At 41.4% G+C, this 21,427-nt stretch overlaps 5 protein-coding genes across 5 annotated transcripts; 2 read left to right on the forward strand and 3 right to left on the reverse strand.

Moving 5' to 3' along the window:
• Positions 1-3,593: 3,593 nt before the first annotated feature.
• On the forward strand, positions 3,594-9,395 carry ATC70_001512 (uncharacterized protein; the record flags this gene model as incomplete). Its single annotated transcript, XM_064820907.1, has 1 exon — positions 3,594-9,395. One exon carries the CDS (start codon positions 3,594-3,596, stop codon positions 9,393-9,395), a length of 5,802 nt encoding a protein of 1,933 aa, XP_064684827.1.
• Positions 9,396-16,052: 6,657 nt separating this feature from the next.
• On the reverse strand, positions 16,053-18,414 carry ATC70_001513 (uncharacterized protein; the record flags this gene model as incomplete). Its single annotated transcript, XM_064820908.1, has 4 exons — positions 16,053-16,915; positions 16,970-17,377; positions 17,435-17,867; positions 17,926-18,414. The coding sequence occupies 4 exons, from the start codon at positions 18,412-18,414 to the stop codon at positions 16,053-16,055; spliced, it is 2,193 nt and encodes a 730-aa protein (XP_064684828.1).
• A 284-nt stretch (positions 18,415-18,698) lies between these two features.
• ATC70_001514 (uncharacterized protein) lies at positions 18,699-19,623 on the reverse strand (the record flags this gene model as incomplete). The annotated part of the gene is made up of 2 exons (XM_064820909.1): positions 18,699-19,497; positions 19,556-19,623. 2 exons carry the CDS (start codon positions 19,621-19,623, stop codon positions 18,699-18,701), a joined length of 867 nt encoding a protein of 288 aa, XP_064684829.1.
• Positions 19,624-19,827: 204 nt separating this feature from the next.
• On the forward strand, positions 19,828-20,614 carry ATC70_001515 (uncharacterized protein; the record flags this gene model as incomplete). The annotated part of the gene is made up of 2 exons (XM_064820910.1): positions 19,828-20,497; positions 20,550-20,614. 2 exons carry the CDS (start codon positions 19,828-19,830, stop codon positions 20,612-20,614), a joined length of 735 nt encoding a protein of 244 aa, XP_064684830.1.
• A 402-nt stretch (positions 20,615-21,016) lies between these two features.
• ATC70_001516 (uncharacterized protein) lies at positions 21,017-21,337 on the reverse strand (the record flags this gene model as incomplete). Its single annotated transcript, XM_064820911.1, has 1 exon — positions 21,017-21,337. The coding sequence occupies one exon, from the start codon at positions 21,335-21,337 to the stop codon at positions 21,017-21,019; it is 321 nt and encodes a 106-aa protein (XP_064684831.1).
• Positions 21,338-21,427: the final 90 nt, after the last annotated feature.

Below are 21,427 nucleotides of genomic sequence, written 5' to 3' on the forward strand. Positions count from 1 at the left end.
TACTACGCTAATGGAATTAAGGTTCTGATAGTATGATGTATACATTGTGTCACAAGAAAAGCAGGTTGCCTGTCATTGCCAGGTCGCCAAATTCATCCAAGTGCCTTTTGACTTTTCTGCTTTATGGAAATGAGAAGCTGTTTCTTGTCCAGTGGATGCTGAGCGTTGTAAGAGATGTACTGATTACATCTTGCTGTGCTCTGTAGAAATACGCCGAATACAAGCTGCATAATTTATGGTCATTCAAAAATTGGGTTACCATTGACGGATTTCAGCTCGATGCTGTACAAGTGTCATGGCTGAATTTGGTGCATTTGCCATAAAGAATCGCGATATATTGCAGATGTTTTGCCATTTTATCAGTCTACTACACCATTTCAACTCTGTTTATTAAAGTCTGATTGTATTATATATCTATAAGAAAGGTCTACAAAAGAAAGTATGGCTGGGTTATCAGTGGGGATGTTACTGCCAAGCGGGGAGAACGTGCATACCTGGAGCTGGAGCGCTTACTAGGTTATAGTTGAAAGTTGCTCTTCACTAACCCGCAGAAGGAAGTTTCATCATATCAATTATATATATATTGTATACCTCAAACCAATTGCTTTTACCCATAATCAAAGAGCTAATGGCTACAAAGTAATTCATCTGGCTAGGTTTCTTGCTCACCATCAAAACTGACATGCCGCGCGATGTCTTCAGGAGCTTCTTCTCATGTACAATAGTAACATTCTCTTTGATCACTTCCGCAGAGCCAATCTCTTATTGATCAAACTTGTACAATACATCAAGTTTAATCTCCTGATTTCTCTCTCTCTTTTGTTGTGGCCTTCCACTTTATTGCCGTTCTTCTTTGCCAGAGAAACAGCGACACTGGACTTTTCGCCTAACTTTATATTGATGTACTGGTCGTTGTGTAGCGTATAAGCATAGGGCCACACTTTGCGGGGCATACATGTTTTTTGAGGCTACTTCTTGTCGAACTCTTCTCTTTTAATGAGATTAGACATGGCTTGCTCTTCGATGCTGCTGACATTCTTGAGACCTTCAAGTTTATTCATATCGCCCTCTACAATTTCAGGATTCGAACTCTTTTCTGTTTGTTTTTTTTTTTCTAATTCCTTGTAACTCTTGTGCAGAAGAGTATAGCATTTACGAGGATTCGCTGGGATCAAGAACGAAAGACTGAGCAGGATGCTCGAACTCAAAGTCGTGAGCCACTACGTTGAAGTCGACTTCTACAGAATTACGGTTTGACTTGGCCAGCTTACATATGATGCCTTGATACCGCCGATCATGTTCTCATCGCAATTAGCCTTGAGGGCCGTGATCAGCGAAAAGATAATGCTATCTTACCTCTTTTTTCTCCTCATTGACAATTATACTATGATGAGAGATGCTTGGTGAGCTGAAATGTTTCATTAGGTTGAACCTTTGGCGAGTGGCTGATAAAATTAGCTCCTCCCAGCTTAAGCGTGCTGGCTCCTCTTGATATGTATCCTACTGATATATTCAACTTTCTTCAGACATGGCCTGTAGCTGCGTATCTGATTTTGCTCGTTTATTCCAATAAAAATAATACTGGGACGGGTAGATTACATACTTGCATTGCCTCCTAGTATTATTAGAACTTGTATGGAATGCAGCGCGATTTGGGCGTATTTGAGCCATGATTTCTCATGTTAGAAGCCATTTTAGACCAACAGAATAACGCCAAACAATTGCTTCAAACTGTTTAGTGGATGCTACTAGGTCAAATGATTGCATCTTATACTTTTGAATAAAGAAGAATGTAAATTTTAACTATTTGAATACCCTTTTATTACAAACACTATATTATGATAAATGACAGATCAATAGGGGATCAATAGGAAATCAACTAGTTTGTAACCCTTCTCCGTTTGGATCCCTGAGCCAATCAAATCGCTTGAAAACTCCGCTGACCTAAAAAAAATTGCGAGAGTTCCCCCCTGTTTTGATGTGAGGCAAAATTTTAAGCTCCGCTATATATAGCAATATAGCCGTTACTATCATCAAATTTCCCTCAAATGCTAGACCATGCCTTACTTACACCACCTAGCTTTTAAATTCTGGCGTTGAGACTCTCAATCATCACTAAAGTAAGTAGCGATAACCAAGTGGAGGCGGCCTATCTACCTCCTGGCCTCGGATAAAGTCTTGTTGAGCTTCAGGGATAGGCACATCCACACAACGTAAAAAAGATATGCTTCAAAAGAAACATAAGAAAAGAAAAGAAAGTAAAGAAAAGAACATACTACTATAGGAGTATAGCAGTACGAGGGCAAAAAAAGGGATATGTGGAATACATCCACTATGATCTGCATTCCGACAGTTCATCCAGTTACCAGTGTTATGTCAAAATACAATGTAAAATTGAATCTGCCAAAGAATTACACTTTTATTGAGAATGCATCCCAAGGATGCATTTATATACTTTTCATTATGCTAGGGTTTACAGCATGATGATGAACTATAATACAAATAGGTTTACTATCTACCCAACAATTGATTTGTAAATCATGATTAGCATGATTTACCCAAAGGACCTAAGAATAGCCTAAAACCTTTAGTGTGAGACCTTGCTATGACATTTGATATAACAACCAGATTTAGATATAAGCTGTATGTACACTGGATTAGATGTACGATATCGATTTATACTATAAGAAGATATGGACTTCAGATACGCTAGTACTATAAGATTCATACTATATAAGATATAGGCTATAGATGGCACCACGGACAACATGGATGGCACTATAGACTTATACTTGTATTCCGACATTGACTACGGATGTTTGCCATATCTGGATAGGCACCAAGATTAATGCAATATGAGCTTGTTGCTTCAGATGTGCACTTCATGATCCACGCTATAAGACACATGCTTGTATCCGTGATACTAGCTAGAGATACTTTATGTACTACAGACTTGTACTATATATGAGACATGCTATAGACATGCCATATATCCAGATACATGCTAAAGATGTATGCTTAGCGATATACACTCAGATATGTACTATTAATATAGACTAAGTAGACTGTACCTATCGGATACATGCTACTAGTGTTGCATACAAGCATGCATCTTAGGCTACATTCACTTTCTCCTCAAGCCACCTTTTACAGTGTAGCAGCATAGATGATGTTTATCGTATCACATCACATCTATGTTTACAAGTCCAGTCAATTGTGTGTGCACAGGTGCCTCAGGAACTACAATACATTCAATCTCCCCAATGTCAAGATATCGAGATCCACCTACACTACATGAAACATATCGACTTAGGTGGCCTCTCAACAAGCTATACCAACAATCCATAAGGTCCCAGTGGCCTGCTATTTATATACCATCTCAACGTAGTAGTCATTGACCAGGGATCTACCATATTTAAGCAAGCTAGATGCCCTGTAATAAAGAAGCTCTTTGCTTTCGTTTTAGATACAGTTGACAACTGATTATTATCATCGACTTATTATTACGAATTCATCATTTTTTTTAATCAAAACCTTGATTGTATCATTGCTACTACTCTTACTACTACTACTTCTCAATTTTGTATACTCTGATGTCTGCTCAAAGTACCACCACACCCCCCAGTTCCGAATCTAAGCCTGCTGGAAACACTGAGCTGCGTCCTTCAGACGCCAGTGCCACCAAGGCTGTAGATATTACTGGCCCTTCTCAGTTTTTTCTCGCTGAAACGTCTCAGAAATTGGGTGGTCAAGCTGGCGAAGCTCCCACTACTACTGCTAGTGATGCGATGGACCTCGATCCCCCTTCCTCTGCTAGTTCATCTTCTAGTGATGTGGACCTTCAAGGTCGCACTGATCAGTTGAAGCTAATTGTTGACAATCAGCTCGCCGAAGTTCAGCTTCTCTCTACGACCTTGCTCCTCGAGCAAAGTGAGGAGGCCAGAGCCCAGGCCCTAGCTCGGTTGATCCAGTTGAATACGTCCATTCAAAGTATCATACAGATTCGAGATTGTTTGCTTGCATCCAAAGCTACTGCAAATGATAACCTCGTTTCTTCGGCTGCTGCTTCGTTTGGCTCATCCTCAGTCGATGGAGTCAAATCCAACAAGAGCGCCTCTGTACCGGTTTTCTTTCCCAACAACTTACCTGCATTTCAGTGGGTTGGTATGGATGAATTCGACCCCAAAAGCCCTATATTTCCTACAGTCGACGCTTGTCTGTTGAAGTTTGAGGATGTCATGTTCGCTTACAAGATGGATTTCGACAAGGAATATGCTCGCTTAGTACCACCTATGCTGTCTCCAGAACAACGTACTTGGTACGGCTCGTTCACTTCTGCTTGCACTGCTCCTGCATCGTGGAATGATTTCAAGTCGGCTATCAAGGCTCGTTATGGCATTAGCGTATTGGAAGAACGTCAACGTTGTGCGTCTGATTTGTTGAGCATTCAACTTTTGCCCGGTGAAAACGTGAAGGCCTTTCTTGATCGTTTTACTGACTTGCGTCGTCGATCCCTGGATCAAGCCCCATCCGATTACTTGTTGGCTAAGTTGTTCCTGGATGCCATTCCTTGGGTAGTCAAGGATAAGATCAACACCATCCGTCAATCCAAGGGCATCATTGATAGTTACGATGTTGACATTATCGTCAGTATCGCTCGTGAATCACTATCAACTATGACCGCAAATGAGATTGCTGCCATCTCAGCACCCGCTTTTGCTCGCACTGCTGCTGGATCTGCTGCATCACAATGGGCTCCAGTTGCGTCCCCCCGCCGCTCACATACCATGAAGGCATCATCCTCATCTGCTGATGGTCCTGCCGCTGTGTCTCGTGCTGGTGTCTCTTCTGGCCGCGTGGGCAAGCCTCACTTCAAGGCTACCAAGTCGTGCACTTTCCACCATGGAAAGCCTCACAACCATGACACCTCGGAATGTAAGCTCTTCTTGGAAGAGTTGAAAAACAAAGGTGGTGCCAACTCAATGCCAACCAGCAACCAAGCATCGGGTCGTCGTTACATGATGTCGCTTGCGGATGCCAAGGCATCAGATCGATGCCGTACTTGTGGTGCCCACAATTACTCTGCTGGTCCCCATGAGTGCAACACGGCTGTGCGTACTGGTGATGCTCCTACTAGTACTTTACATCGTTTTGGTATGCTGCGCCTTCAAGAGGGCGTGGTGTCGTCTGCTACCACCGCTGGTAGCACTGCTATTGCAACTGCTCCTGCTGTTGATCCTACTGTGGGCTCGTTGTCTGAGGCTGGTGGAGCCAAGTTCTGCAGATACCATCCAAATAGCAAGACCCATAGCACTGACGACTGTGTTGAGCTTTTGCAAGTGATCAAAAAGAACCCTCCGCGTTCTCAATCTCGTCTTGCTGTCGAGACCAATGGTGGCCGCAGTGCCGCATTGTTGTCATCGTCTATTTCGTCTCCTCAGGCCCAACCTACTACTGGTAATTCTGTTGTTGTTCAGGAAGATCAGCAAAGTAACAACAACTCGAGTGAATCTGGTTCCTCGTTGTTGGTGCCCGCTGCTGTTGCTAAACAGAGTCGTCACGATCAAAGTGATTGCCACTCGTCTGTTGAGCCTATGGACATTGATCTACATACTGCAGTTCATGCACACAAATGTAAGGATAATCAACGTTCCATCTTGCCTGTCAATAAGTCTAATTCACTTCTTATTCCGCTTGTCGTAGAATCGCACAAGGTATATGGTGTTTTAGATACGGGATGTACATTTTCAATTTGTTCCCCTCGTTTCGCCAACCAGCTTGGTGTTCAAATCAACCGCTCTGTTCATGGTCAGGTCCAGTTAGGCCATACAGACAGTGTTAAACCTCGTATTGGCACTTGCTCACTTAAAATCTCGTATAATAAACGCAGTTTTATTCACACATTTGAGATATTTGATTTCTTTACTGATTCGGATGATTGCCCCATGTTGCTTGGGTTGGATATCATGCCTGATCTACAGATTGGAATCACTGGCCTTGCTTCAACATGGTTTGAAGAGCTTGGACCCAGACTTCCCGACCCCATTGATCCTGACATCGAGCCTAATAACGATCCATACGGATCACCTGCTGAGCGTGCAAAGGCTTTCAAACCTATTGAACAGTTATTGGTAGAAAATGCTGCCATTGATCTTGCCACTACTCATTGTAACTTGCCTGGTGCGATTGTCCAACTCGAGACAATCCCTGGTAAGGTTGCCTATCGTGCTCCCTATCCTATTCCAGTTGTCTATAAGGAAGCTGTGTCTAAGCAGTTGATGGAGTGGGAACGAGATGGTGTCATTGAGCGCAGTCCAAGTCATAATGGCTGGAATTCTCCTTTGCTCGTCGTTGCCAAAAAGAATTCTAATGGTGAATATTCGTTTGACAAGCCACGTATTGTTGCTGACGTTCGCCTACTCAACCAAATCTTGGTCTCCACTGACAAGTACATTATGCCTCGCATTGATGAGATCCATGCTCGTCACAGCCGCGCTGTCATGACAAGTTCCATCGACATCAAAAGTTTCTTCACGAGTTTCTTGGTCGATCCACGTCATCGCCACAAGTTAACCTTTACCGATCCATTCACGCAAACGCAATGGGTCCACAGGAAGGTGTGCTTTGGAGTAAATTTCATGGGCAATTTAGCTATGCGCTTGATATCCAATTTGTTTACCGACATGCTTGATCAGGTGTCACTTTATATCGACGATTTAGGGTGCCTTACGTACACTGACTCTCTGGATGAGCACGTTGCGTTAGTCGCTGAGGTGATCCGTCGTCTGACCAAGGCTAATCTCCAAATTAACCAGGACAAGTTTGTGTTTGCTCAGCGCAGTACTCATGTGCTGGGTTGGAGCATCATTCAGAACCGCCTTGTGCCTGACGCTCGCAAATTGACCAATTTTCATCTGTGGCCTATACCTACCACTGGTAAGCAGCTGATGAAGTACTTGGGGTTTTGCAATTACTTTCGAAATGTCATCCCTGGATACAGCGAACTGGCAGCACCTCTCGATGCATTGCGCAATTGTAAATCCCTTTCTGGTTTGTGGACTGATGCGCACACCAAGGCATTCAAATCGTTGCAGGATGCTCTGTCATCTCCAGTCGCTCTCAGCCCAGTTGATTTTCGTTACAAGCTGCACGTCGCTACTGATGCCTCAGCTACTGCTATCGGTGGTATCATCTACTACATCAAGGATGGCGTGGTTCATTACGTTGTCATGGCGAGTCGTAAGCTTTCCCCTTCTGAAATGGCCTATTCTACCACCAAACGTGAGTTGCTTGCCATTGTCTACATGCTTACCAAATACCACAAATGGCTTTTCGGTATTGAGTTTGTCTTGCACACAGATCATCGCTCTTTAATCTGGCTTCAAACGCAAAGTACGCCCAACATGATGCTGTTGACGTGGTATGAAAAACTGTTCTTTGATTACAAGTATGAGCTGGTTCATATCCCTGGTACGCGTAACCTATTACCTGATGCACTCAGTCGGTTATTCACCTCTGACGATGACGAGGGTGGCAATAACCTGGGTGGGGGTAATCGTTATAACAATCAAAGTATTATGCTACCTGAAAAAAAGCGTAAACCTACGCGAAAGAACAAACATGGCTTCACCAACGCCAAAGAGTCCCAAGTCACTCAATTTTCTCTTGCTAAGCCCAATCACTCCAATCGTACGCAGTTCAAACGCAAGAAGCAGTTCAACAATCGAAAGCAATTGCAGCAGCTTTCCTTTGGGATGCCAACCGAATTGGATCCACACTATTATTCCAAGGAATTGAATGATAGCAATGTTGATATTTTTGATGCGAGCACCTACAACATGCCATCTGTCAGCGCTCAAGATTTAAAGAATCAACAGACTGCTGATGCCAAAAGTTCATACAATGGTTCATCTGGTGGACAGTCAGATTGTAATGCTCTTATTTCACGTGCTATGAAATATGCTGATTACATGACTCCTCCGAAGAAGGATCGTCTAGAGCTTGTTATGCGAGTGCATTTACTCGGTCATGTGGGCATCAATTCAATGGAAAAGATTTTGCACAATGATTACAAGGTACATTGGACCAACATGCGCAATGACATCGCCACAGTAACCAAGGATTGTCATGCTTGTCAATCGCATGGTATCTACCAAGTGGGATATCATCCTCCTCGTAGTGTGTTGCCAGACAATGTGTTCGATCATATAGCTATCGATTTAGGTGATTTCGCTACGACTTCCACCTCGGGCAATAACTTCCTGCTAGTCATTGTCGATTATTTCAGTCGATTCACCATTCTACGAGCTCTTCCTGATAAGAGTCCAATCACTGTTGCAAGAGCATTGCTTAGTGTATGTTGTCTATTTGGATTTCCCAAGCGACTCACTAGTGACAATGGCTCTGAATTTGTTGGAGCATTTATGAGAGAGTTCAGTCAGATTAGTGGCATGGATCGCTTGACCTCGTTGCCGTACGCTGCACAAGCTAATGGTGTTGTCGAAGCGTATGTGGGCATTTCAAAACGATCTATCATTAAATCATTGACACACGATGCTGCAGAACCTGAGGCATGGGATGAGTATCTCGATGTCATTCAGTATGCCATGAACATTCAATACGCTAGATTGCATCAATCGCAGCCGTTTGCTATCATGTTTGGGCGTGCCCCAAATCTCTTCCAGGATTACACTCAATTGCCTAATGCTGACCAGACACCCGAGGATCCTACCAAGGAAGTCATTGATGCCCGCTTACAGAACATTAAGGATGTGGTAATCCCTGCCATCCATAAGCGTATCAAAGAAACACAATTGCGCGACCATGAGCGCTTCGAAAAGCATCACAAGATTATTGCAGAGAAGTATCCCATCAATTCAAAGGTCATGCTCTTCGACCCTGTCAGATCAACTAAACTTCACCCCAGATGGCTCGGTCCATATTTCATCAAGAACTATACTCGCAATGGTAGTTATACTTTAGCCGACATTACTGGTGAATTGCTGCCCCGTGATGTGCCTACCCAGCACATTCGCGTTGTCGATTTCTCGGACAATCATGTTACAAAAGGCTTACTTCCTCGCCACTATGAAGTGCAAGCCATCATCAATCATCGCGTTGAAAGAAAGACTGGTCGAATGAAGTTTCTTGTCAATTGGGTAGGTTATCCGTCCTCGAAGGACAATACCTGGCAATATGAAAGCGATTTTGATTCCAAACGACCTATTCGCGACTACTGGGATCGCATTGCACCGGATCACAAGAATCCCAATCGACTCCTTCCCAACACTGTCAATAAGCGCAAGATTAATAGTCGTCGTAAGCATGCAGGACCGTCCGTCACATTGCGTTATCCGTCGATTCCAAACTCTCGTAACCACAACATTCAGCAATAGCCGTGATCTTTTTGTCCTTGATTTGTTTTTTTTTGGCCTGAATATGGTTTTTTTTACAAGGTTTTTCTTCGATCTGCTATTCCCTTTGCTGCTATCATCTTCTGATAACCTCTCCTCGTATACCCCATGTATGTTGTTTTTTTTGGCACCATCTCGGTTTTTTTACTTCATATTGGTTTCCATCGCTTTGCCTGTCTACCTGTTTGTATCGCCTTCTTGTTTCTTGGTTCTGTCTCTTCGTTCTGTGTTGTATCCTCGATTATTGCATTCGGCTCGTATGATATCCTAGTTTGTGGCTGGTCGAAAGCTGGGTGGGGGTAATGTTGCATACAAGCATGCATCTTAGGCTACATTCACTTTCTCCTCAAGCCACCTTTTACAGTGTAGCAGCATAGATGATGTTTATCGTATCACATCACATCTATGTTTACAAGTCCAGTCAATTGTGTGTGCACAGGTGCCTCAGGAACTACAATACATTCAATCTCCCCAATGTCAAAATATCGAGATCCACCTACACTACATGAAACATACCGACTTAGGTGGCCTCTCAACAAGCTATACCAACAATCCATAAGGCCCCAGTGGCCTGCTATTTATATACCATCTCAACGTAGTAGTCATTGACCAGGGATCTACCATATTTAAGCAAGCTAGATGCCCTGTAATAAAGAAGCTCTTTGCTTTCGTTTTAGATACAGTTGACAACTGATTATTATCATCGACTTATTATTACGAATTCATCATGCATCAGCTTTTGCTAACGAGATGCCTTGCAACGCAACTCACAAAACACGCATGACAGTACAAAGAGTGGTTGACCAGTCGTAAATCATCCAAGGCATGGCTCTTCAAATTTCGATATATTACTTGTAGTGTGTTGAACAAGCCGTTATTCAAATTTTTAAACTAAAGAGAAAAGAGAACGGCGAGATATTGAGATAAACAGCACAATGGTCTGCAGCATTTAACTTACGTCGTTTTTACCATAGTTACTCAACAAGAGATTATCAACATTCTGCGTCTTCACGAATGCATAATTTGAAATGCTTCCATTTAGCTTCAACTCATCAGTTTTTCAAAGACGGCGAAATGGACCGCAGCTTTTGGTTGAATTGTGCTGCTTGGCAACATTTGCATCAATACCAATTTCTTTAGGAGTGGTTGATGCATACAATAATCAACTTTGATTTTTTGATGGTCTGCAAATCAAGTGTCAGTTTAGCTTGTGTATGGAGTTTCACTAAATTTATTTACTGTGTAGCATATAACAATACACCTCCAACGTTTTCTTATTGCTGCAGTCGCATTGATATGTGCTTTTCAATTGATTTGGGACTTTGAGGGTAGGGTCAGCATGGCCATGAATCTCGTGAGATTCAAGGTACCACTTCTTGAGCGAGACACTTTCTTGAGCTCAAAAGTCTTTTCTCATTCTCCTTTGTTTTTTTTTTGTCTGAAAATGGTTGTGAAACCATAACGCTGGTTAGAAGGCTCTATGTAGTCGAAGCCATGGTCGATGCTGTCATCGTCAAAATGAAATGCTCCGTTTGCATGGACAAGTTGTCTAGTGTTGTCGTTCAGCGAAGCATTAGGCTGGGTTACAGCTTGCCTATTCTGTTTCTCCAGCTCATTGATATACTTGATGGCTTTCGCATGTGCAGTCTTTGTGCTCTTCTTCATCAACTGAGACTTTGTTGTAGAGCGGCTGCGTTGTTTGCGTGTTATTTGGTCATTCTCTTCAAGGTTATCTCTGCATTTGTTGGCATTTTCTTGATGACCGTTTTGTTTGATTCCTTGTTTGCTTCTTCTCCTGTGGCTTTCTTGGCTCTCATAGCAATTTTATAAGCTGCGTCGTTTTTCAACATTTGATGAATAGCGGACGAAAATAGAAAAGTGATTCTGGCTTCCTTACAAAGAGTATTTGGTGAGTCGACTCGATTGTTCCACAACCTACACAGTTACACAGTTGGGGAAGATGTTTGTGCTCTTTTCTAAACACCAATTTGTTGAATCACATAACAGCAGATGAAAGTACTTTGCATTGACTGCAATCAGAAATTTGTATTTGATGAGTGCTCATCAAAATTATTTGCAATGTTTTGAGGAGGTTGCGCATCAAATGCTTTCGCAAAAAAAAACTACTGATAAAAACTGCCAATAGCATGCTTGAAACTATTGTTACAAAAATAATGCAGCGTAGAGAATGAAGCTAGGATTAGATAGGCAGGAAGGGCAATATAGTAAAGGGAAGAAGCTTCTACATCAGTCGAAAGAGAAAGCTAAACCAAGCGCAACTAGTAGCGTGGGGGTACAAGTGAGTTGTGGGAGGCATGATAGCCTACTGGGGTCAAATAATATTTAGAAGGCATTCCCCAATGATTGCGATCAATAAACAATTGGCAGCAAGGTATAGTATAGAGCAGAACGTATTATAGGCAGAACGTATTATTGGCAGCCAGGTATAGGCAGCAAGGTGTAGGCAGCAAGGTATAGGCAGCAAGGTATAGGCAGCAAGGTATAGGCAGCAAGGTATAGGCAGCAAGGTATAGGCAGCAAGGTATAGGCAGCAGGGTCTATTAAGCCCAACAGCATTGGATTTTGATATCACCTGTGATTTCAATATCATCTGTGATTGGTACAAAAATCCCCCAAGTGTTAAGGAAAAATATATAACCTTGAATGAGTACAAATAGTACTCATTTTTGTAGTGACACAGGCATCTCTTTTTGAGTAGAGTAATATGTAAGAGCTGATTTACATGAGTATTAGCAAAGGAAAATTCTTGAAAATCAAATGATCGCGTTTTTCACCCCAGAAATGAAGACTTTCCCTGTGATACATATAAGTTCGAATTGATCGTAAATACGAGATGCAGCACTGGAAACACTTTCTATGAGATTTTCCTATGTGAAATTTCGACATTTTGGCAAAAAACATGTTTTCATACTTTTGCAAATTGCTCATTATTTTCGGTCTGAAAGCTGAATGTAATGAGCATCATTCGATGCAGCTTCTTTAGTTCTGTAAAGTTATAATGGAAAGCTGGGTATGATAACGACAGCTTTCATAGTCAAATTTGGCAAAAACGTTTAAAAGATGTCAGATCAAACAAGGTTGAACATGAAAATAGCCACTGCACAAATTCATATTAAATCACCGCAGTTAAGGTTGCCGCGGCAAAAAAACTGAGACTAAATCTACTGAACGTGACGTCGGATAGGGGGCCCTCTCGTTTTTCCATATCCCGTTTTTTTCCCTTTTTTGCAAAGCGCGTTTAGTATCAAACCATAGTGGTCTTGGGAACTGTTTAATTGATAATAACACTCTATCTTCTGATAGCATTGCCGTGCACTGTTAAAAGTACTTTATACTGCTTTATTTAAGTGGAATATAGTAGGTACCATGCAATAACGAGTACTGGAAGGCGTAGAATTAACACTAATTGAATTTGTTTATTAGGTTTTGATAATTCTTTTTGTCTGTTTGACGTGGGTGTTACTGTCATTACTTCTCTGCTATCCTTACTGTCTGCTTCTTTGGTGTATCATGTCTGATGGTTACTTCTTTAGCCTTTGTCCAGTCTCTGTGGTGTCGTTTATTCTTCAGTTTTTCTATGGTACTGGTATTGCTGCTGCTGCTAATCCGGCCTTTCCTGGTCTACTGTATTTGGTGCATGCTCGTTCTCTGGTTCATATCTGCTGATTGCGTAATATCTGATCTATCTGTGGTAGTGATAAATGGTAAATAACTTCTTTGGTCTTTGTCTGCTCTCTGCTAATGGCATTCGTTCTTTAGTTTGTTTATGGTACTGGTATTGCTGCTGCTGCTGCTAATCTGGCCTTTCCTGGTCTACTATATTTGGTGCATGCTCGTTCTCTGGTTCATATCCGGTGATTGCCTATACTCTTCTGATGTATCTGTGGCTGTGGTAAGTGGTAAGTATCTTCTTTCTTCTGGTCGCAATGATATAAAACTTCTTTGAATGTTTATATTATTACTTCCTTTCTCGTGATAATGCATTCATGATGTTTGCCTTGTTGCGTTTTCTTCTTCTCCTTCTTTTTCTTTTATTGGTAGTGTTTCCTCTGTAGCTTTACATGAAACAACATTCGTCATTATGTTGTATTGCAAACTTACAATACCACAGTTGCTTTCGCAGTTGTGCGTGTTTGTGCCATGTTGCTTTACATCCGACTATTACTACCATGCACGTTGCCCATGTATGCAATTTTATTGCAACAACAACAACGAGCTGTCTTGAACATCTTTGATGTTGTGCTTGTTATGCTTTTCTTTGACTCGCTTCATGCGAGTGTCTCTTTTTGCCTACATACTACTATACTCGTATAGTATCATATTATTCTTTTCTTTTATTATTATTATGTTTCTTTGAAGCATACCTTTTTTTACGTTGTGTGGATGTGCCTATCCCTGAAGCTCAACAAGACATTATCCGAGGCTAGGAGGTAGATAGGCCGCCTCCACTTGGTTATCGCTACTTACTTTAGTGATGATTGAGAGTCTCAATGCCAGAATCTAAAGCTAGGTGGTGTAAGTAAGGCATGCTCTAGCACCTGAGGGAAATTTGATGATAGTAACGGCTATATTGCTATATATATAGCGGAGCTTAAAATTTTGCCTCACATCAAAACAGGGGGAAACCCTCGCAAAATTTTTTTTAGGTCAGCGGAGTTTTCAAACAATCTGATTGGCTAAGAGGTTGAAGTAACGAAGGGTTATAACTAGTTGATCTGCTGTTGGCCCGTCAATAAATTTGATATTGTGTTTGTAATAAAAGAATGACCGAATGAATACAGTTTAGAGCCTTTATTCAAAATTATGCTATGGTACAGTCGTCTAACATAGCACCGGTTACATAGTTTAATGCGAGGTATGTCTTTTAGGTTTGCTATGTTGTATTCACACATATAACTGTTCCTGAATCACAATATTGTAGATTGAATCCAGAAATAAACTATGCACATATGGAGCATATGTAAATAAACTGTATTAACATGTAAACGATAACCATGATATCCACATAAGCTAAGTTTCAGCTAGCTATTCTTTATATGTCAAAAGAGAGCAGATAAGGAATGTAATTAACTGACGTTGCCAAGGGCAACTAAAGGTATTTAGACTGATCATCTATATCTGAAATAATTACCATTAAGCATCAGTGAGGATTGACACTAAAACTTAGCATGAGAACACCATTCTAGGCCGGTGCGCAAGCAATCCATAAATCATACATATAAATAGCAGTAGACATTCACTCTTCCCTTTCCTCTTCATCTGATTCTTATTGAAAATAAACCTACATCCATTCTCACGTACTTTTCAGATTTACAACATGTTATGTAGTAAAAGCTATATAATAGCATGTACTACAGCAGCACGCTACTAGGTACCAGGTTCTCCTAGTACCAAGTGCCCTGTCAAACAGTGATACATCAAATATTACAATGCAGTTTAATACTCTAGTGAGGATATCTTATATGTCACCATTAAATCTACTCCCATCATATCGCTATTATATATTTCATTATTATAATCACTCATTTAGACGATTCATGTCTATTCCATTCGTGATTTATAATCCTTATCTTCACTAATTAGTCATTTGATCCATCCCAGCAAGTATAAGTACAGCCAAATCATATACCAAAAAATGGTACAACTTAATTTTACCAACATGTTTCAGTTTTATAGGTTGCTATCTTCTACCTCATATCAGAGATTCTGGATGTACAAAAGTATTTTTTAGTTTTGAGGTTTGGGCCCTCCAAAATCAACTTTTGAAATACTGACGCTACAGCCTTGAAGTTGCGACTGATGAATTTGTAATAATAGAGTCGATGAAATAATCAGTTGTTAACAGTATTTAAAACGGAAGTATAGAGCTTCTTTATTACAGGGCATCCAACTGGATAATATGCCATTGTTCTAAGAGACCGGATTCAGGCTGATGGTACCTCTTCCAATGAAAGATAATAAACATTTTTCCTCTGGAGCGTTTTCCAGTGACAATTTTGCATGTTTAAAGAACCCACGACTGTCAGTGATACAGAGACAATACTGACGATACTGACGATGCTTACAAATGAAGTGATAGCAAGGACTTTGATATATTTGCAGATCAAAAATTCATTTGTATTATGGCAAAGGCAAACAGAATATCTTTCGCCATGTATTACGTTCATAAACGAAGCAAAACGTTACAGTTAGGCGTAAGGGGCTTCTTGTTGCAGACTAAATGCTAACCTATCGTTTGACCATCACCTATTTAATACGAGTACATGTCCTCAAGCACTTCACTATCATCAAAGTCTCGAATTCAAAGATTGAGGCACGCGTACCTAGAAAACCGCATGGTATGAGTGAATATTGTTTGATCAGCGTTTAAATACTTTATCTTCGAATACATAGGCTAACCTCATTCAAGGTAATTAAAAAAGTGCAGTAGCCAGCTAGCAAAAGCGCAATATATATATATATCAATCTTGCATCTAGTTTTTATGAACGTTTATTAATGCAAATCTACATTGGCCTTTTTGGGTTTTATTGCCTTAACAATGATGATTTGTTGCTTCAAGTTCGTTATATAAATGATAATTATGATATTACAGTTAAGCTAGTTATAATATAAAAGAATTAAGCAGATGTGTCCCAGAAAATGTCGCTACCTTCTCGAGTAGGACCAACACCAGGTATTCTCGATGGTGTAGTAGTAGCAGCCGTGTTGGTGTTTTTAATATCAGAGGCCAAAGATGTATGGACATCGCCATGCTTTTGTTGGGCTGGAGTCATCGTTTCAATAGGTGTAGATGGGCCGGTGTTGGTCATGGCTGGATCAGAGGATGAAGCTGTGGTAGACATAGTATGGAATGGGTTATTGGTGTCAGATACTTCAGCAGCAGCAGCAGCAGCAGCAGGTGAATGAGTAGAGTATTCAACAGTCTGTCTTGCAAAATCATGATCACTATCGTCTTGATCGTCATAATGATGACTGAGGTTGCTATTGTTGTGATGGCGATCTGATGCTGTGACATTTGTTATAGGTTGGAATGCATTGCTGGTGCCACCTTGATCGATTGATTGCATGGTAGCATCAGCAACAGCTCCGACTTGAGTGACACCGCCTAAATTAGAACTTTCAGGTTCATCTTCAGCTTGTACTTTGGATTGAATCGATCGATTATCGGCAACCACAGCATCCTGTTGCTGCTGAGGTTGTTGCTGAGGAGGTAAAGGCGTGTTGATAACAGCCGTTTCTTGTTGAAGAGCCATAGGGCCCATCCTATCGATCCAATGCTTGATGAAGGCAAAATCAGAGGAGGACAGCTCGACCAATTTTTTGCTACCAAATAAACTGCCTAATACTTTGCCCTTTAACTCCAAAAGCTGACTCGGGGGATTGATAAGAATTGTACACTGTGGAACAAACATAGTGGCTTCTGGTTTCAAGGGCGTATTCAGTAGATCCTGTTCAGACTTGAAACGATGCAACAATCCAACTAATCATAAGGAATGAGATGACGTGCATTTGAATGCAATGATGAGAAACGTACCTGGACTCAATACATAGTACTCTTCGTGCCACTTTTTACCATGATGCCTTTGTAAAACGCCAATGGCAAGGGGCTGGACCAGAGGATGCGATGCATTGGGGAAATCAAGTGCTTGCTCGTCTTTAAAGGCTGCATTGGACTTAACTAGTTCGTTATCGTGATGTTGGACAAAGTCCAACCATTCAGCATCTGTTTCAATGGCGTTAAAGATACCAGCTACCTTGGTGACCCCTTCCAAGTTCTCGAGGTGATGCTGGACACGGTAGCGCTCAAAGGTTTGGAACAGCTCTGTATAGACATTGATGATCTTTTCTTGCTCAAAGCGACGATAGCTGTCTTGTGTCTCCAGAAAGTCTTTGTGCAGTCGATTCTCTTGCTTGTAGAGGTCTCTGATAGTATGAATGACGACTATAAACTTATTAAGTATATTCCGATAGGTGCTGCTCTCTATGATGTAACACGTACCATATTTTGATAATAATGGATCTCTGCCCTTGGGAATTACATAATTGCTCTTGGCCTTTTCTTGCGCATTGACAACGGAATAGATATCAGAGTTCAATTGAGTAATGACTTTATCAGCCTTTTTGCGGCATTCCCACAAAGTGTTTGTGCGCAAATCCTTGTTGTGTTTCAAACTCTGCATCATGGCGTGAATATCTTTCAAGATGATATGCAGTATCGGCACAATTTCATTTTCAATAAAGTCAACAAAGTCTTGGTGAATCAAGCTATTCTCTCTTGTGTACTGTCTGAAAGCAGCCCAAGCATCTTGAACACCATGGGAAGACTTGAATTGGTCTTTAATCTTGACGGGGATAGTGGATTTTGAATCGATCTTTCGGTAACCTTTTCCAGTACTGGACTCGACCTTTTTTATGCTATGAAACATGCTAAGCTAAACATGAGTGGAGAAGGTCAATTGATTGGTTCCCCCTTTCAAAGTATTCACATACCAGATATTTAACTGAAACTTGCCAGCTAGTCAATCGATTGCATAAAACCTTGACTGGATCCAAACCATCCTTCATTGTGTAAATGTGCTTTTGCATGGTTCTCTTTCTTGTGGGAAAACGAATCACCGAAGCAGTTCTTGGACGTGCCATAAACTTGGGAGGTGGAGAAGCAGTGCTATGGATGCTACCCTGCGCAGAAGTGGGTGTTGCGCTCATTTCCTGAGGTGATTGTTGCATTGCAGTAGGAGAAAAGCCTTCAGCATCTGCATCTCTTGTCAGCCAAGGTAAGCCAGTTTGTCCAGCAGTGATTTTCAGCGAGCCTTTGTTGGCAGATGTGTTGATGGGAGATATGGGAGGTGTCATTAAACTGGGCTGTTGTTGCTGCTGTGGTGCTGGTTGCTCCGTCTTTTCCGTCATTGGGATCACCTTGTTTTGATACGTGTTCGTATCATGCTGAGGCATTGGAATGTCTGTGTCAATTGTCGCCATGCTATCGTTTGATTGTTTGTAGAGTAGATGAAGAAAGAGAAAATAATGCAGTACCTAATTTAACCTTTTTATACTTTTTACTGAAACAACCCAGGAGACTAAAAATGCAGCATGATGATGATTTATTGAATCTTTTTAGCCAATAATTTATACATGTAGTAGATTTGTTGACGTATTTTGATTTTAAAGTTAGAGTGTTGTGCATAATGATGATGACTATGTATAGAGAAAGCAAACAGGGAGGTTGTCATGGCAACCTTATGTCATGAATGAAAAGGAGACGTTCATGCCACCACTCGTCTTCGCTTGACTGATTCATCGTCGTCATCTGCCAATTCGTCTTCATCACCATCGTCTTCGTCTATTTCGTCTTCCTCGTCATCTTCTGCATCTCCGTCTTCTAATAATGAGGATGCATCTCTTTTCAGCGTTGGGCGTTCTTGATCTTCTGACTCTTCCTCTTCACTGTGCTCTTGGATGGCCGTCTCGCTTGTCACTGGCTCATCTTCATCTTCTTCTTCTTCCTCCTCTTCAACGCCTTCATCTGCCTCTTCATCAATCTCTTGGTCAATGTCCTCTTCTTCCATGTCCTCTTCGCCTTCACCTTCATCCTCAATGTCTTCCTCGCCGTCGCCTTCCTCTTCTTCTTCGTCTTCCTCCTCCTCCTCCCCCTCCTCCTCTTCTTCATCATCATCATCATCATCATCCTCGTCATCGTCTTCGCTATTGCCCAAATCTTCTTCGACATCGGATCTTGTTCGTAAAACGTCCATGAAATTGCGCACTTTGGTTTTGAAGATGGACTCGCTGATGAATTGTGATGGTATATTATTATTGGCTTCTACGGGTAACACTTGGTGCTGATCATACTCCAAGTTTGGAAAGATTTGGCTACATTGCAATGTCATATATGCAAATCTCTCTTTGTATGATTTGAAATCTTCCTTGATGCATCGACAAAATTCCATGATGCTCTCTTGTTTATCGGCTAGCATTGATTTGGACCATTTCGCTGAAAATTTCTCTATTGATTGCATCTGACACACAGTTGCCGCTGCATAAGCATCTTGTTCGTTTTGATATCTATAGCAACATATGTCAATATTCACATTTGATGGCCCTCTCCTGATGAATACCCTACACGCCGATGGCTTTGAATAAACCGTCTCCTTTGATCGAAATCAAGACATATTGCTGTGTAGATGTCATACTTTAGTTCTATATGTTGTAGTAAGTAATGCCTTCTTTTCGCTGCGAATGCCGTCTACTGCACTGTTGTTTAGCGAATAAGGTAGAGAAAAAAAAAGTGTGATGAATATCCATCCCATTCTTCCACGGCCATTCAATTGTCTGTGATGTTGCTTTACGGACGTCACATTGATATGGATGTCGTTTTTCTTCTCATCTCTAGCCATGGCAAACAAGATACTGAAGCCATACCTACGAAAGTTTGTATTGCAAACACATCCTGACTTCTTTCACCATGATAAACTGAGGAAAACGACAAATGCTGCGTCATTGCAGTCCCTGTATGATGTTCTGCAGCCATCCACAACCACATCCAAGCAACCGAAATCCACCGTCAAACTCGAATTCTTCATCAAGGGGCAAAAGAAAAAGGACAAACCCACAGTTTCCAGCATATTTCGTAGTCGAGATTCTGACTGGGATAAAGCCGCCTCATTTTTCAAATTATGTCAACAAGCAAATATTGCTGTTTTACCTACTGATTTGGAAATGGTGCAAGACATGGTGAAAAAGCAATCTCTCAAGCACGAATCAGTCCCTAAATACAAATCATTGACAAAGGAATTTGCAGAGAAACTGCATAAAGAACAAACATCTACACTATCAAAGCAAGATTGGACCGATAAAGACATTGTACATCAGTCTTTAATCATGTTTGATCCTTCTGTCGATAAAAAATTGACAGCTTCAAAATTGAGTCAGTGGTTACCTCAGTTACAGCCTCAGATATGGTGGGGTAAGATACCAATGCTGATATTGGCACATACCTCCGAGCAACCTCCCAAGGAACTGACTAAAGGAATACTGGTGATACGAAATGATATGGAGTTGCAAGGTAAGCTCATGAAGCGTTTGTTGACGGCTATTTTTAATGATCCTTTTATAAGATATACAGCGTTACTTGGAAGCCAATCTGGATGAGATCATGAAAGAATCATCCATGCAACAATAAATCAGCTCTTGTTCTCTTCATTTCCCAAGCCTTAGCTAGCAACCGGATCCTATCGCCATCGCATACACCCTCCACTGCTTTGTTATCGACTGCTTCAAACACGGCATTGGCAATATCGTCATCTTGAATCGGCAAATCAGTCAGAAAGTGCAATTGTCGTGGGATATAGATCGCAGTGGTTTCATCATGAAGCCAAATAACTTACAAACCAAATGCGAGTGGCAATATGCTGAATCGTTGATGAAAAGAGTAGATCAAGCCTAACATTCCGTGCCATTTCATCAATAAAATTCATGCAGAATGGATGAGTATACCTGGTCTAAATGTCACAACTCGCATTCTGTTTTTGAACTCAATGCCCAACAGTGCCGCTTCTGCCTCTCTCTTGGAGTTGACACAATCCTAATCGAATATGAAGCCAGGAAATTCTGCTGCTACGCTAAAGTAGACCAAAGCTTTGCGTTGATGTGGTAGATCATTGCTGACATCAAACTTGTCTGCCATAGCGCATGCTACAACAATGGATGAATCGCAGTTGATGCGTTCATAGGCTGTGTCTGCAGATTCGCTGTTGTCGTCTAGGAAAGCGCCTACCGTGTGAATAACATTGGAACTGCCTCGTAGCACGCTGCTCAGGCAAGCAACATCAAATACGCTGCCTCGCACGTAATGTATCCTTGCAGCGCTTGCCTCTGGTAATGCTGATCTTGATAATGCGATCATAGGTTTAGTATTTGATTGAGTGTGCGTTTGGCGTATCAGTGCAGCAGCTACAAGACTTGTGCTACCTGTAATCAGAATGGACGATACCGT

This window comes from Mucor velutinosus (assembly GCF_035048745.1).
Source record: "Mucor velutinosus strain NIH1002 chromosome Unknown tig00000041, whole genome shotgun sequence".
Classification (NCBI taxonomy): Eukaryota; Fungi; Mucoromycota; class Mucoromycetes; order Mucorales; family Mucoraceae; genus Mucor; species Mucor velutinosus.